The following is an 18,441-nucleotide window of genomic DNA, read 5'->3' on the forward strand; positions in this document are numbered from 1 at the left end:
AGCTTGTACTGTGGTGTTCTGGGAAAGTCAGCATTTGGTCTTACTTGTATTCTGACAGGCTCTACTCCCTTGATCAGTCCTATATCTTCTCCCGTAAAGTCCCACACCTCCGAGGAGACTGAATCTCTCAAATCCCATGGGAGCTCATCCATAGTTATAGCAGGGTATAATTCGATGCACTCATGCGTGTTTGCAACCTTAAAAATCAGCATCGTCATCATTTGTCTGCAATTCTACTCCCTTGGGGGTACAATAGATGGTGCAATTGAGTTTACACAAAAGATCTCTTCCTAGTAGACATACAGGACTGGAATCGCACACTACAAACTGGTGTCTATCTCTGAAACTTCCGATCTTTACCGGAACTGGCTCAGTCAGGGGATTTGTCATTCTTCTGTTTGCAACCCCCACCACTTGAATAGTCTGTCCTGAAAGGGGCAAATTAGGGACCACTGCGGACCGCACAGTAGACCTGGAAGCACCAGTATCTACCAAGAAGGTGGTGGGGTGTCCATCTACGTCAGCCTCTACAAAGGGTCCCCTCTGATCTACCTCTAGTACGGCTCCAAGGGTACAGTCTTCCTCCCCATTCAGGCACCGTCCTGACACTGGATCAAAGTAATAGTGCTCATCTCCCTCGACTATGAAGGGCATCTGCTTGTAAACCTTGTTCCCTGCTGAAATCTTAGGTGGTTGAGGAACCGGAGCCCTAGGGGCCGATGTCCCCCCTTTTGTCATTTGGGGCTTGGTCACTGTCACCTTTCGTCTCGGAGGGGCTTCGACTTCCTCCTCCTCCTCTTCCTCCTGCACCTGATTGTCCGGATTATGGGGGCACTCGCGTCTCCAATGCCCGACCTCATGACACTGATGGCACTTGGTCGTCTTCTTCAGAGCCGCTATATCTATCCTAGGTCTCGGACCTTCTTCATTGTCTCTTTTCTGTCCCCCTGACTTCCTCCCCAAGGTGCCATTGCCTGACTGACCCTGTCCTCCCGCTTGCATCTGGACTAACATCAGTTTATCCTTAAGCTTCTTTGTCTTCGAGTCTATCTCATCACTGCAGTACCTCGCATACCTCAGAATCTCATCTAGGGGCTTGTTTTGCCAACAGATCAAATGTTGCTGTATCATGAGGCAGATATCAGGCCTCAATCCCAGCACAAACTTGGATACGAACTGTCCCATATCCTTCGGATCCATCACGTCTAATCCACTGTACTGCTTGAAAATCAGCAATAGCCTCTCATAGTACTCATGCACCGTCTCTTTTGGTTCCTGCCTGGTACGATCTATCTTTACCCAATCTATGTCTTGTGGCGGTACTTTAGTTTTCAGCCACGTGATTGCCTGTTCGTACTTTGCCATCACCCTAGGTGACGGTCCATTCGTGGCAGAATCACGTTCTGGCTCTGCCGTGGGCCATTCAACACTGACCTTGCATGCTATCCACAAATTGCTTGGAACCACAATGTCAAACAGTGAGTTTAAATCAATCCACAGTACCTTTGAGATTTTAACGAACCTCTCTACCTGCTTGTACCATTCCACTGGACTCTCTCGCAACTTTGGGAAAGTGTTTGTAAAGGCAGCCAAATCTCCCCTGCTCCAGGGTACATGTACATATCCCCCATGAGCCACCTCTCTCAAGGGGTATGCTTCTGCATGCATCAACCCTCCTCCCGGAGACGTCTCGATAACGCTCCGTCTAACAGTCTTTCTCTTTGACCACCTTTCCCCCCATTTCTCCAACTGGGACCATGTTCGGATTCCCATAATCAGCTCCCTAATGTGTGTTTTTAATCCGATCACCCTCTTTTCTTCTAGATCTTGATCTGAGTACTGTAACCTGTGGCCCCCCTGTAGGGCTTTAGTTTTTGTCAAGTCTACCATGTACTTGTTTGCCAATTTAGAGAGTTTCTCATGAGCTGTCCTAGCCTTCCGAGTGACATCCTTTGCCACAAGCAACAGCTCATCTGGTTCGTAAAGTTCAATCCTTTCTAGAGGCAGAGTACCTTCTACTATCTCCTCTACTTCCGACTTTAGTCTCAGCACGTCTAATCTCCTTGCCTTTATTGCTGCTCTCAATGTGCCTTGGCTAGAAGTTTCCTTAGAGTCCCTCCCGCTTGCATCCTGACTCTCTCTTCTGTTCTCTTCAGGTGTGTTAGGAGGAACCCGTCTACCTTCGCAACCCTCGCAGTCCCACTCCTGTCGACTGTCTCTGGAGGTGTGGCGAGACGTCCCCCTGCTTCCCACCCCTCTGTGTTCCCATTCCTGTCTGCTTTCGCTAGCTCCACAGTGAGAACCCATCCTATTCTCCTCATTCTCTGACCCAAACACGTTCCTTGACCTGTCGCTTTGGGTATCCACAACTGTTTCCCAAGTTCTCAAATCTGGCCTTAGCTCCCTCATCGACTTCGGCCTTGGTCCTCTCAGATCCATCGATCCCCTCCAACCCCCTCTGTCTTCCGAAGGGTCTGCCGATGCCACCAAAGGGGTGCTTCGTTCTATCGGTCTGGGTAATGTCTTCCACCCATCCGCCACATTAGTTCTGTCTTCGCTGGCACCCCTCTCGCTCCCCTTTCGCGGTGGACTTTCAGCTTGTCTCTGTTCTGGGTTATACACTGATACTATGGGACCTATGGTAACAGGCACTGTAAGGGCATCTGGCAGTTTCTGAGAATGGACACCCTATTCTACCCGAATTTTCTGTACCGTAAACCTTCCCACTACTCTCGTCCCTGGGGAGGGTGGGGGTACCTTCTCTCCTTTCTCTGGGGTAAACTTGTCCCCTGGGGTGTCCCATCCATTCCCCATTGGAACCCCTCCTTCCCCCACTGGGGCTTCCCAGTGTTTTGCCGATGTTTGTGTTCCCCCTGACTCGGGATTGTATGGGAGTGGCCTTTCTGACAACAGCCTCTCTATCAGGCTGTCGTCTGTCTCGCTGTCCTCATCCTCTGTGCTCTTTTTCTGCCCATCCCCTGTACTTTCCAGCAACGGATACAACTTATCTACTCCAATGGTCTGTACCCTCCACCTCTTTTCCATGGCATCCCATCTCGCTTCTTGGACTGCCCTTACCGATCGTTTCACTCTTTCTTGTCTCCTATCTCTGTTCCTGTCGTGGGCTGCCCTGATCCATGCATTTAGCGCTTCAAACTGTGTTGGTCTGGGCAGAGGTCGCAATGCAGCCATAATCGCTTTTAACTGGTATAACACTTCTAGTCTAAACGTTCCATATTTAGGAAAAGTCAATTCCTCGTTTCCATCAGTCATCTTACACCAATTATCGAGCCACAATATGGTATGCAACCCAACATTCGTTGCCATGTAGTAAGCTGGAGTGTCCTCGGGTGGAGCCTCCTCCCCACCCCGAGGTTCTATCCTGTTTTCTCCTTTGAAACATTTTCGCTACACTTTAAAACATTTCATGATAAAACCCACGTTTCCTTGTTTACAACACTCGTTGTACTTCCTGATGACAATCCACCAATCTCAGCACGGCTTCACACCAACCGCCCTATCACAGCGCGGCTCGTTCTGACGTCACTCGCCTCCGTTTCGCAGCAGTTCCCCTCCTTTCTCCGTTGTCTCGCCGGTCACGCATGCGTCCCAATCATACACTAGAAATGATTACTTCCGACCAAGCAACCACTTCCTTGACTGTACGGCCACAGTCTAACTGTAATTGTCACCCAACCGGCAAATGTCTGTCCGCGAACGGACAATGACCTCAACTGTTCAACACACGGTAACTTCCGACCAGCGGCCGTTACCCACGCTCCCTCTTTCCTCGTCCTTCGGGCGATCAATGGTACCTCATGACCCCCTTACAATGGTCGACAACTACTTTGGGTGTTCGATACACCCGAACCACTTAAACTCCCCTTGAGCTTAAGATTTTCACCGGTTGCGTGCGCTCACAAACTGATCTCCTTTCACGCTACAGGCATTCAACTCCGCAAGACATTACAACACAATGACACAACATAACACCGCAATCTAGCAACGCATGACCCTTTTCATACTCACTCTCCTCCGACCTGCTGCTTTCTGCCGCACTGTTACTCTCCGTCAGTTTCCATGGAACGCCATCCTCCGTCCGCGATTCTCTGGACGTTCTTCATTTGTTCTCTATGGGCCTCGGGGAAATCTCAACCTACTTCTAGATTACCCTTACTCTAGAAGGTAACCATCCTACACTGCTACCAACTGAAAAGGCGGGATTACACCTCTAGAGTCTGCTTACCATTCTCCAGAATCCCGTCACAGGTCGACTGGACCTTTTTACCTGTCATAGAGTGAATTTAGGCAACCTAGTCACAACTAAACAATCAATTTCAAGATACCCAATTTCTTTCCCCAAAGAACCACTGACTAAAGACTGAATTTAAAAGGTTTATTACATAACCAAAAATAACTGGAGATACAGGCACCTCAGCAAGAGGTTCAGAAGATAAACAGGTACTAATACAAACATAATCCTACGGAACAGTCTCAATCGACTAATGAAAAGAACGAGAATCAATTCCAGAACCATTAAACTAAACAAGATTGCTATAACTTGGATTCTGGTACTCATCAGGATAAAAGACATAAATTCAGATTAGTCTGTCCCTACTCTATGCTAGATGACATCCCTACTCTACAACAGCCCAACCTAACCAAAAGGTGTCAGCCGTGGGGACTTCCTAAGAAGTTCACCACCTTCTCCCTTAGACTAGAATTTCCATCACCGCTGCTAAGCTCCTTGCCCATGCGACCACTCGCTCTAACTCCTCAGCCATCTGCTCTGCCTCCTCCCTCGGGGCACTGTCCCTAATACGAAACCCCAAAATGTTGACGACACGCCTATAGGTACGCCCCTCTAGAAGGTATTAGGTTCTGTAAATTTCCACATGGCATGGGTCCATCCTTGCCCGTTCAAACGTCCTTGGGTCCCAGACTCTTCATCCTTTCAAGTTGCTTCTGTAAATTCCTGGTCTACTCCTCCATGTCTGAGTCTAGCATCCTAACGCTCATACACAATGGGCCCTTCTACTCTACTATCTGCTTGATGAGGCGCCTGCAAAGAAATACACGCAAATAGCTCACAGTCTACAAATGTTACAACATTTTCTAAACGGTTCTTTTATAAATCATTTCTACCATTAAATGTTAAGCAATACATTTTCCAACAAGCCTGTACCCATCCTCTGAACTAGGCCTCTGCTTGACTTATAGGCCCAGCGCTTTGTGTTAACTCTCTTCTTGGTTCACAAGGCCTCCAACCTTATACTGCAAATGCATTGGCTCTAATTTAAGCTAATTGTTGAGTACATAAAGCATGATTATACATTTCGCTGTAATCCATCTGAAGGCACGTTAATAAATCAATTAACACTCCTATCAATAGTGAAAGAATTCATTTCAAAGCATCTCTACATTGCAGCAAGCATGGATTTGCTCCTTGTAATGTTGGTTCTGCACATTCTCTGATACCAATTTGCTTGAGTACTTGTCATACTTTGCATCTAAACATGATTAACAGTCCTCTACATATGTGGGTGCTGACTACTTGTACATATGCTGCACCCCTACAAATTTCACTGTAATTGGCGCTCTCTCAGTCTTACAATGAAATTATTGTTAGCATTGTAAGTAAAAATATGCCCCACCTTAAGAAGGCATTGAAATTAATGCCATGGCATACCCAGGATTCAGACTTCTACAGTTTCCATTCTAGACCTTTGGAGAAACATAGCGGAAGGCCCTTAACACGAAGGAAGGCAGCGCAGGCCAGATTGTTTTATGTTTGTCAGTAGTTCATCTTGTCTGGCTAGTGAAAGTAGACTTGCCCTTCTTGTGAATGCTGATTCCATCCCTTGTTTTCAGATGACCGATGCAGAGTGAAATTCTCAGCTGTAGGCCCTGATCCCTTGTCTGATGCTGCCAAGGCCTGGTTTATCCCTGTGAGTAGATCGTTCAAAACACCATTTTTATCAAAACAAGCAATGGATTTATAATGTTTCTTGACTGAGACTAATGCGAAGTGGACTACTAGATATTCTTACATTTGATAACATTGTTGGCTTCTTTTCACTTTGATAAGGGCCTATTTCTTTATCCAGCACATGGACACACTGTGTATTCCTAGAATCCCTCCCTGTCCGTTTCCATCCCCTCTGTAACACTATACGGTGGACTCTGCATCAAGCCCAGGTGTTGAGCGCCTTGATGCCTACGGGCTTAGTTGCGCGGTATAAATTTCATTTCATTCATTCATTCATTGATACTAGTGGGGAAAGCAACTCGGTGCAAAACTGCATTGGGTATCAAGTTGGCGTGTGCAAAGCTTGTTTTTTTCCATGTCCAATTTTTGCCTATTGTAGATTTAGTAAAGTATCCTGAAATACTTTTTCTAAGCGTTTAGTGCATTGCAAGATCATGTTCGTCAACTAGCAAGATCTCTTTCACTTTAACAGAAACTAACCACGCAGGGAAATTCATGCAGAATGTTTCTCTGTAAGTTTACCTTTTGCGAAGCATTTCTAGGCACCATAGCAAATATTTGCAGAAATGTCACTGCAAGTTTATCTTTCGAAGAGCTTTTCTATGCACCAATACATTGCACAGCAAAATAGGCATGTGGTTCTTATTAGCAGTAGTGAAGAGAATCCCATGTGATCCTTTAGTATCTGAAATTACCAGAGGCTATGGTAATTAATCAGCTTCGGAAATTGCCAAAGCATTACAGGTGTTGTGAAAATGTGTAATAACTGCTGCAATCGGCATTTGTTATTTGTCCTCGAATTTGTGTTTGTTTCCCCACAAATTCCATCTGCTTTTATCAGGAGAAATGATATGTGTAGGGAAAGAGACCCAGCGGTGCCAGGGGGCTCTTGTGGCAGAGGAGTTTTGGGTTGGGGCAAATCGTGATTTTCTCCAAACCTTTTTAAAAAAAAAAAAAGCTATTTAGATCTTAGAGTCATACTCTGAAGATTAAGGGCTCAAGTCAGGGTGTCTTAATGGTCATGTCAATTAGATAAAGATATATTTTGAATGTATTTTTATCCTGTTTATGGTTAAAAAACTAAAAAGTAGTTTCAAAAAGGAGGGAATACTCTCAGGCTCTGATTCTGACAGACTGGGTCCTTGATGGGACTATATAAAAGGCCCCCTTTTAGAAGAGGTGCTTTGTGTTAATCATGAATCACGGAAAGTGCACCTCCAAGAGTCATCATTGTTCCCGGGATGATGAGGTTGAGAGAAAGAAATGCAAAGAGGATAATTGTTGCCCTCTTCCTCCTTCTGCAGGCCTTGGTCTGCCTGAGAATCAGATGCAGTAATTGATTGTTTCATTGACAGAGGCACTTCAGTATGCAAAAGACAATGCCAGTAGTCTGTACTCTCCATCTTCTGTTGCATTACATTGGTACCTGGATACAGTCCTCCTAGACTTATATATAGATCATCTTTAGTTTTCATGATTAATTAGAGTGTCATGCAGATACACATAATCTGAAACTTTTGGGATTGCTATGTGGAACCAAGTTATTCATATACCTTTGGGCATTCACCTGTTTCTCCTAAACATAGGTGTGCAGTATTTCTGCACTGTGGTTTGTGGAGTTTATAAATTGATCACAAATATTCGAAAGCTATTTTTGGGTGCCTACAAAGCACTCCACAGCACAGGCTCTGCCTACATGAACAGCCTCATTAGTTTCCACCAACCTTCCGGACTCCTCTGCTCTGCCAGCCTCTCACTAGCACACTCCCCTCTCATACACAAAAGCAGAGCAGACGATCACACATTCTCATACCTAGTTACTAAGGCCTAGTATGACCTCCCATAACACGTAAGAGGCTCATCCTCTTCTTAAATTCTGCAAGAAGCTGATGACCTGACTCTTACAGTATGTCCTCCAGGTCTGGCCTCACACTTCGGGCTCTTGGTGGGTTAGCGTGCTATACTAATACTGATAACATAACATCTTCTTTAAAAGGAAAATAGTTCCCTTCTCTTAAAGCCCTGTGAAAATAGTTTTCAACCTGACAGTTGACATAGGTTTATTGCACTTAAAACTGGATTTATGTAAATTGTGATGTGCAGGTATATATGTAGAAGGCACTAAAAATAGTCATAAGGGAGGCGTGGCTTGGACGGCGATGGGGAGAGTTGCCTAAGTCCGGAGCTCCGCTACACCCAGGACGAACAACGAGCCCTAAGCGCGATTTCTGCTAACCAAACGAAGCTTCAAGCGACCCAGAGGAAATCGGAAACCCTAGGGAGCAGGAAGATATCAGCCACACAGGGCAACAACTATGACACAACTGACAAAATAAGTTGGAAGAAGACGATCACCAGCAGTGGGGGGGAAAAAAACCAAAATGGCGGCGACGGAGTAAGTGAGAAAACAATCGGCGAAGCAACGAAGGCGCTGGTGCAAGATTCTACCTCAGAGAACCGTCACCAAGAGGTCAGTGCTCATATCCCCTCCTCCCCAGGCGGTGCACCCTGCTTCCCGGACCCCGGTAAGGGCCTAACTGCTATCACCATCAGCGCGCAGAAAGTGAAACTAAACAAAACTGCAGGGGGCAGCCATCTCGGGAAGCCAGACAGCCAGGACGCACACAAGAGGGGTACAGGCGCTATCCAGCAGTCCAGTCGGCCCAAACTAGCCTTACGGCTCCCACTAGCTGACCCACCCCCTACAAGAAGAAATCACTAAAAATCACTGTAATTGGACACAACGTTAGCGTCCAACCCTGACAAGGGGAGGTGAAACCGAAACTAACCATGGGCGCCGCCATCTTGTGCTGACCCACCCAAAGAACGGCGCGAGAGCAGACGTAACAGACGCTCACAAAAAACGCCCAATGAGACAATCCAGCAGCTGCTTACTGCGCGACTAAAGCATCAGAAAATTCCACGGGGATAACATCAACTTATTACTGGGGAGACAGGAGGAATAGGAAGCAACAGTTCTCAGCCCACACCAACGGAGGGCGAAACCGAAACCAACTAGGGGTAGCGCAATCTGGAGCAGTGAGGAGCAGCGAGAGAGGGGACCAGAGCACACAGCCGCTAGCCTCGCATCAAAAGCAAGTCGGAAACAACAGAAACATCCACGGCCCATTTCGGAGAAGGGGGAAATCCAAAACAATAAGAAGCTGCCGCATTCGCGATCAGACACGCCCAATGAGGAACAGAGCTAGCGCGACTGAAACAAACATCATTGAGGCGCTAGCAAAAAGCTTGAGCCTTACCAGGGCATACTACCTGCCACCACCACCAACGTGAAACTAACATTTAACCAGCAACTAGAAGGCCACTCATGGCGATAAAGTGCAACCCACACCACCGGAGAGCAAAACCGGAAAGGCCAAAAGAGCACTGCCCAGCGAGCGCAAACTCGAATGAGACAAACCACCACAAGTCATCAGAGGAAAGCAAGGGGACACACAGACCCAAAGCGGTGACCAGGAACAACGCTATCTCGAGCACAAACAGACTACGAAAGGAAAGAGTCAAGACCCATAAAACTATCAACCTACCCTGAGCGAGACAAACAGGGCAAGCCCTACCACAGAACATCAGCAAACGAAGCAGGCAGGGCACACAACAAGGTCACCGAACCAGGTAGTCCAGAGCTAAGAAAATCCAAGCGGCACTCACAACAAAAACCGAAGATACACATAATAGCAAACACACAGGGGAGCAACGACTCACAAAGCGGCCTCACACAGAGAAATAAAGTTCCTCCACCTCCACAAAGAGGAGGTAAGAGATTCAACAGCCTACTAACAAAAAGGAGCATAGCCAAAATGGCCAGTAATGATGGAAAACAACTGCCGAAAAAAACGAAACCAGAAGGAGTCTCTGAATCACCAATAAAACAAAAATCAGACATCAGCAGCACTCTGGACAGCATCCTCAAAAAACTTGCGGAAGTACACGACCTAGCAAAGACTACAAAAAAAACCACAGACGTGATCCAGCTTGAACTGGCAGCCATTAGAGCAGACATTCACACAGCGAACAGCAGGCTCTCCGAAGTGGAACAGAGAGTCAGTGATATTGAAGACCGGTCAAAGCTCACTGGAAAGGCAATTGGCAACATAGCTAAAGCTACCACTGACCTTCGCAAGCAAGCAGCAGAGTTCGAAGAAGGAAGCAGAAAAGGAAATATAAGAATTCTGGGAGTACCAGAGGGCGAAGAAAACAAGGTAGGCTCGTGCGTGTCACTCCTGCAAAACCTCATTCCCAAGCTGACCAACCTCAGGTTCGAGAACCCATTTGAACTAGAAAAAGCATACAGAGTCCCGGCCGTAAGAAAAACTAACAGAATAGGACCAAGACCAATAATATGTAAACCACTACGATCACATCAAACTGAAGCTATATTCGGAGTTGCAAGAAAGAATCATAACCTGCAGTGGAATGGAAACAAAATCATCCTCACACAGGACTACTCAAAAACCACAGTCGACATCAGAAAGGGCTTCTTAGCCCAAAGAGATATAGGTTAAAGAAAGAGAACATCACCTTTTCATTTGCTGGCCCGACAAGATTCAGAATAACCAATAAAGGAGTCGCACTAATGAGGTTCTGTGATTTTGCGTGCTTTTAAAGTGCACGACTTTCTTTTCTAAACATGGGTTTTTGCCATGCGTCGTGACTGCCATCTGGTGTTGCCTTTTACGTAGGCCTCAGAAGTTAGTCTGCGAGCAAAGCAGTCTGACCTTTTGTGGGTCATGTGTACATTAACTAAGGTTTCCTTCGTGCGCTGGAGTTAATTTCAGAAGCTGGCCTTTCACCTGGAATTGACCCTGCCAAGCCAATTTCCCTGCAAGATCGTTATCCACTTTCCCAATCACCATTCAAGACATTTGTTAACTTTTAAGTTTCTTTACGTTTCTGTTATCTTGCACATTATCTGAAACTACTTTTCTTTACCAATTCCTCATTTCATGGGTTACGCTTTCAATTAAGGGTTTGTTCGGGCCTTCCAGATTATTATTTAGATATGCCTAAATATTAACTTGTGGGTTGGGACACTATAAAATGAGCTTTACTATATGATGCTGTGTGATGTCATGTATTTTCTATTGGTTGAATTAAGGTGCAGGGGCGTGCATTTTAAATGTACCTTTTTGTGTATAAATAGGGATGTCTCGCCTTAGTAAATTGAGCAGTTTCTTGAGTTGTACACCGTGTTGTATTACTGGGATTTCTGCTACTGGCTGCAGATAATGAATTTGATCTCTCACGCCACCTAGAAGTATTCAGTGTCTCTGTATACCAAGGCAAGGGAACCCAGAGGACTTTGGGCGCCGCTGGGTACTTGAAATCCCAGTTCTTCACTAACCTTCGAGGAACCCATGGAACTAGCTCGCTACCTAGAAGGCCCAACCACTCAGCTAATGGAGATGTCAACACCCACTAGCAAGAGAAGTGCCTCACCAGAACACTCTACAGACTAATCAGACGCATAAGATGCCACTCGTCAGTTTCGCGGAACTAAAACAAAGCACAAGAACGAAGATCCCAAAAACTCTCACAGAATATGTGGACACACGATAAGACTACTTGACTTTACCAGAATTCTACCTCATGAACTCACCAAAAATCATTTGCACAGCAGAATCTACCTCATGGAAGGCCTGCCATAGACATGGCAGAGCTCAAACCTACACACCCTTGCACAAGAAGTGACTGGACAAGCGATACGGAACATAGGAATGTCTATATCCTTTAACTTTCATATGACGGGGGTCACAGTAACGACAACTAGCAACGGAGGGACAACACCAATAGACAGATCCACCCCCGAAAGTCGCACGGCCAACGTTATTGCGAAGCACAAGATGACCTCTGACTATCCTGGGGAAAGTAGCGGGGCGAGAGGGACCTTGCTGTCGCACGTCTACTGTACGACTAAACTGTAGGGGAGGGGAGAGGTGGGAGGGGGGGAAAAGGGAGAAGGGAAGGGGGGGAGGAGGGGTGTATCGATGTACGTATTGTCCGTCCCGTCCATACCGTTGTTTCGTTTTGTCCACGTCCTAGTCTTAGTCATTAACAAATGCTCAGTTATATCACACGCACTAAAACAACCACCTCAACAAACCACTACTAAACACATCAACATTGACCAGGGCCCTGCAAACCATGACGCCAAATAACAACAACGCTATGCAGGCGGACCTGAAGATAGTCTACCTCAACGTTAAGGGTCTAAATCACCCAATTAAGAGGAAGTAAGTACTAGACTACTTAGCTAAGACCAGAGGGGACATTGTCCTCTTACAAGAAACAAAACTAGCCAGAGAACACGCAAGCAAGCTTAAAGCGAGATGGATAGGTCAGGTAGCCTGCTCCCCGGCGGTAGGGAAAAAAAGGGGTGTCATCACCCTGATGAATAGCAGATCCAAGATAACTATTGAGAAAGAACAGAGTGACCACCAGAGGAGACTACTGATCACCCAACTGAAAAGAGGAGCTGAAACCATACTGATAACCAACACCTACGCTCCCAACACAGACAACACTAGTTACTGGAAGGGGTATTGAGGCAAATAGAAGCTTACCAGCCATGCGACATGAATGTGCTGGCAGGCGATTTCAACCAAGCCCTGGACCACACCCTAGACAGGCAATCAGGTTCACACACCCGACCCCCGGCGTCCCTCAATATTCTAAAAAAAAATGCATCAAGTTTAATTTAGAAGATCCATGGCGCCTTCAACACCCCGATTCCAGAGTTTACACCTTTTACTCTAACTCACACAACTCATACAGTAGAATAGACTACATCCTCATCTCAGCCTCACACACACCTGATAGAACACACAGACATCGTGGCTAGAACAATCTCAGATCACTCGTGCATCAGCCTACAACTCACAGGCAGACACAGCGAGCACATCACACGCAGATGGAGATTTAACAACATAACCATGGCAAAAAAAGAGGACAAAGACAGAATAGAGAAAGCCATAAAGGATTACATCACAGAATACGATATACCTGACACAGACCCAAAGTGCCTATGGGACACCCTTAAGGCAACCATCAGGGGGACGCTGATAGAAATCAAGGCCAGGAGAGATAGAGAAACAAAAGCGCAACAACCTAGAACAGGACATCAAAGAACTTGAAAAGAAACACATTAGTGATACCTCGAACGCAGCCGCACTCGTAGAACTCACAGGGAAAAAATACGAATTCAACAGAATTCTGAGCGAACGGGCGGGTCTGTGGATCAAGAAATACAAATAATTAAACCTATGCGAGGCTAACAAAGCGGGTAAAACACTTGTGTGATACCTCAAATACAAACAAAGACAACAATGTATCTCTACAATCATGATTACAAACAACAAGCCACACACCAGGAACAAAGAAATTATACACACATTCATGGAATTCTACAAAGAACTCTACAAAAAAGATGACAACGTAGACCAGGAGGGCTGCTCAGCCTATCTAGACAGCCTTAATCTACCCAAGATAACAGAAGAGGAGGCCAAGGCTTTAGGTCAGGACATAAAAACTAGCAAGCTCATTACAGCCATCGGGGCACTAAAAGATGGCAAAGCCCCGGAACCAGACGGTTACACCACACCCTTTTACAAAACCTTCCAAGACCAACTAGTTCCGGTTTTGAGAAAAGTCTTTAACCACTGTGGGAAAGAGGGGGCAGTTACAGAATCCATGTCACAGGCCAATATAATTGTCATACCTAAGGAGGACAAAGACCCACAATGGCCCAAAAACTACCGCCCTATATCACTCATAAATTTAGACTGCAAGCTATACGCAAAAATCCTAGCCACAAGATTAAACAAAGTGCTTCCACAGCTAATCGGAAATTCACAGGTAGGCTATCTAAAACTCGCATGTCCCATGACAATACGAGACTCCTCTGTCAGGTCATAGAACACTCCTCCAAAACATTTAACGCAACAGTAGCCATCACGCTAGACGCAGAAAAAGCCTTCGATAGGGTATCCTGGCATTTCTTAGAGAAAAGCATGCAGGCGTATAGCCTGGGCGAGAGCTTCACGTGGAAAGTCATGGCATTATACAAATACCCCAAAGCCCAGATAGCAATTAATGGAGCGACTTCAGCCCCATTTATTCTCGAAAGGGGGACGAGACAACCATGCCCTCTATCCCCTCCGCTGTTCCTTCTCAACCTCGAACCTCTGATCGGAAATATCATAGACAACAGCAGTATAGCGGGAGTAAACATTAACAACACCACAGCCAAACTGGCTGCCGGCACAGACGACTTACTCATAATAACGGAGAAGTCCGCTCACTTCATACCAGCACTCATGCACACCATTGAACTTTACGCCAAACACTCAGACTACTAACTCAACAGAGACAAATCCGAATGTATGACCCTCAACATACACACAACTAGAGAAGTATTGGGCTCCTCCGAGCTGGCCTGGCAACCTCGTTCTGTCAAATACCTAGGTATCCACTTTTGCAGAACGCTAAGGTCGACTCTGGAACAGAATGAGAAAACCACTCTAGAAAAGATAAAAGGTCTGCTAGATACCTGGTCGCCCAAGTTTATTACTTGGTGGGGCAGAGTAGACATGGTGAAGATGATGGTCACTCCCATAGTAAACTATCTAGCTGGTATGCTCCCCCTGGCTCTCACGGACGAATTAAACAAAAAAATTGACCGAATGCTAAACAAATTTATATGGCATGACAAAAAACCCAGAATCAGCCTCCAAAAACTCAGACTAGGTAAAAAGCTAGGGGGGCTTAATGTGGCGGACCTGAGAACCTTCCAGACAGCCTTCATAGCCCGCAAACGAATGCACTGGGTACTAACTAAACAGCCTTACACACCAACCTGGCTCTCTATAGAGAAAGCCATCCTAAATGATGCAGACCCTTTAACTCTCCTCACAGTCAACAAGCAAGCACATAAGAGCAACCCGATCTTCAGGATCACAAGGCAGGTGCTGCTCAAAGAAGACCGGAAGCTCGAATTCAGCATCAGGAACTCGCTCTGGGAATCACTTTGAGACAACCCCAAGATTAAATACAGAGGGAAGACCCTCGATATGCACACATGGAAAAAAGTAGGTCTCACATATCCAGCTCAGCTGGAGGAGGAAGGATTGCCCCAAACTTTCAATAGCCTGAGAACTCGTCACGACCTACCCGATGTGGAACTATACTACTTCTTAGCTATCAAGACAGCCTTAACAAAATCTAAACTAACCAAACACAAGCCCTCAATCTTCCAGTACATGGAAAACATAAACAAGACAGGTCACCCGGTCTCGCACTTGTATAAGCTCCTCCGCCCAGGATCCTCCAAACTAAACGCAAAAAACAGCACCTACTGGGTAACGCAACTTGGCTCCAATCTCACAGAACAAGAACTACAAATGTTTTGGGCGGCCCCATCAAAAAACATGATATCCCCAGTACTAGCACAAACTAAATTCTGGCTTTTACACCAAGCATTCTGGACACCGGCTCGCCTAGCATCATCAGGCCTGAGAGGCAACGACAGCTGCAGGAACTGCGGCGCAGTAGGGGGAGACCTCGCATACCTCATCTTCCAATGTAGTAAGGTTAGAAAATTCTGGGGGAAGGTGTTTAGCTTCATCAGCGAAGCCCTAGGATGCACTCTAGAACACTCATTTGCCACAACAACTACCGCTCACATCACAACAGATCTAGCCACACAGCAGGACAGGTACCTATTGGACTTCCTCCTGACGACAGCAGTCAAAACAGTACTAGCCAAGTGGAAAGACACCACCAAAGCCACATTCAAGGCTGAATTGGGTCACATTCCTAAGAGGGGCAGACATCACCGCATTAAGGCAGACATCTTGGAGAAAGCCTGACCGAGGAATGTGGTCAACATTAGACAAATTCCTTAGCTCATACAAACCTCCATAAAAGAACTGTACACGCCTGACCAGCTGCTAGTAACCCAGCGTAGGGAGTGTAATCTAACACTAAACAGCCGCCAAACACATCTATGTTTTGTCTTTACGTCATAGCACGCGTCCACACGCAAACACATATAAGTTCAATGTTAAATGTTTTAATGCCTGTTGCAGAAACGTGGGGCAGACACAATTGTAAATCACGTATCCCTACTGGCTCGCCCGTGTAACCTCCTATTCGTTATATGTCACAACGTTTTATATTTTTGTAATGTGCAAAATACCAATAAAAATATATTTTTTTTAAAAAAGTCATAACTCTGGTGCTCACCTAAATAACATGGACCTGTCCCCTGAAGCTACTCAACAGATGCCTCATTATGCTTTGGTGTTTCTCCTGGTGTTTCCCAGCCACCTTGAGCTACTGATTTTAGAGCTATTGGTTCCTCTGAAGAGGAATACTGGAGGACTAAGGGAAAATACTGAGGGTACCCTCAGAAATTAGGAATTAACAGGGCACTCAACAATAGAATCAATAACTTCTCAGCAAATTTCCCCAGTAACTCCTTTGTTTCCCATGGAGTGTTAGCCTGTGATTTTGCCGGCTTGGAGCAATCGAAGTGTCAAGTGAAGCACACCAGATCAGCAGTAAGTTCTGAATCCTTTTAATTCAGATGTTACCACAAATTGTGTTAACTGCACCTTCGGCATTGCAGTGGCACTCATAAAAGGGCCCTGGGTGTCAGTTTTGAGTGAGGAGTTATCTGCCTACCTAACAGCAATTTGGCATTCATAAAGGACATCTTAATGTGCAAAAGTATCCTGATTCTGCTTGAGTGAATATAGATGAGATTTGCATGCTCACTGATTCACAAGCTGGAAAAGGTTCTGCAAAATTGGTCTCCTAGTTTTTAAATGTGTGTTGGTAAAAGAGGATTACTGTGTTTGGTAATTATGCATATATATGAAGAGTTGTAGACCGCTTACTGTGCTTGAACCCCTGCATCACCAGTAATTTAGCTAGAGCTTTTGCCGCCCGGGGCTGTCCCTGAGCTTGCCGCCCAGTGACGGCTGATGCAGGTAAGAACAGGGGGAGAGTGTCGACAGACAATGATGAGGTAAAATAAAACATTTTTAAAAAGAAAACCACTTACCTTGTGCTTGCCAAAGTTGCTCCCCTCACGTTAAGTGCCAACCCCCCCAACCCCGCCCCCTCGCCTTCTGGGGCGGACTGCCTCCCCCACTCCTCCCTCCTAGCTATGCCACTGTGTATCACAATCCATATTCAAAGAGGAAAATCCCTGGACGTGCACTAAGTGAAACTCTACTTCACGTTAACGTGGTGTTGACAATGGGGGTCCATGTTCTTACTATGGTTCTATTGATGCTTCACAGGGCTTTAACTCAGCGAAAGATTACCTTGCTGTTCATGGGCCTGAAGAGGACACTATTGAACAGTTCTGGAGGATGGCTTGGGAACACAACGTCCACACTATTGTCACTCTGGTGCCCTTTGGCGAGGACGACGAGGTGAGTTTTAAGGGCCTAATGGATAAACTGCAATGGACATTGGGTAGTGTGTTTTTGGAGATCGATTGGAACCTGGTGTTGCATAAATACTTAATTGGAAAGGAAGCACTCTTGTGCTGTGGTAAGAACAGGATTACATTGAAACACAATCACATTTCTCAGCCTCAAAGTAGTAGAACTGCTTTGTAGAGCCTCTAAGTAAGTGTAGTAGTATTACATGACGTCAAGACCATTGAAAAGCTGCATAAAATGTCTTTAGTACATTGGTAGCCAGAAACTCAAGATCATGATTCTCTTGAAGTGAAGAGATGGAAATGCCCAGCCCTTTGCATTATTGTCCAGTGAATGATGCTCGGCCAGAGCACTGGATTTAGTTTTGGTTTCTCTCCCACAGCAGTATATTTTGAACTTTTATGTTGCCAGAAAGCCTCTGAAATGCCCCATCCCTTCAGAAACCATACAAAAATCTGCCCTCTCACAGCCAGGCTGGTTCTTTTGTTGCAAGTTGTATCAGAGTAGCACAGAGCTGCGTTCCTGGATGGGGCACATATCGTCCCTCAGTCTCTGAAGATGCTTCTGGCTGGCCTTTGTGAGGCTCGATCACAGTTTTCCAGAAGGCTTGAGAACCAGCAGCTGGACATCACACTAGTCCTCCAGGAAATCCCATGACATGTTTCCTTTTTTTTTTTTTTTTATTTCAAGGTATTTTTATTCTTTTTGGCTTTACAGAAATTATCATGATACTCTTTTGTACATATCCAGCTGGTCCCCCCCTGTGCGGACTAGCTGGAAAAATTAGAGACAGGATACCAAGAAGAGAGAAGAAGGGAGAGAAAGAGTAGAGATGGTGTACAAGAAGTGTTCACTCCCTATGAGCCTAGTCTGGGTTTGTATCACTGTGTGGGGGCCGATCTCCTCCCCGGGGGTTCCAGGTGGACTCAAGGGGGTTTGTAGGAGTCAAGGAAAATGTCTAGCGACACTCCACATCCCCCT

General features: G+C 45.9%; 1 protein-coding gene across 2 annotated transcripts in view; it reads left to right on the forward strand.

The window, feature by feature from the left end:
* The window catches only part of LOC144755356 (receptor-type tyrosine-protein phosphatase V-like), a 704,907-nt gene that overhangs the window by 620,793 nt on the left and 65,673 nt on the right, over positions 1-18,441 (forward strand). For both annotated transcript variants that reach the window (XM_078644168.1, XM_078644167.1), the window contains 2 exons: positions 5,872-5,948; positions 17,314-17,448. In XM_078644168.1, the coding sequence (XP_078500294.1) occupies positions 5,872-5,948; positions 17,314-17,448 (212 nt within the window). The remainder of the gene's footprint in view (positions 1-5,871; positions 5,949-17,313; positions 17,449-18,441) is intronic.

The sequence above is a fragment of the Lissotriton helveticus genome, chromosome 5_1 (assembly GCF_964261635.1).
Source record: "Lissotriton helveticus chromosome 5_1, aLisHel1.1, whole genome shotgun sequence".
Classification (NCBI taxonomy): Eukaryota; Metazoa; Chordata; class Amphibia; order Caudata; family Salamandridae; genus Lissotriton; species Lissotriton helveticus.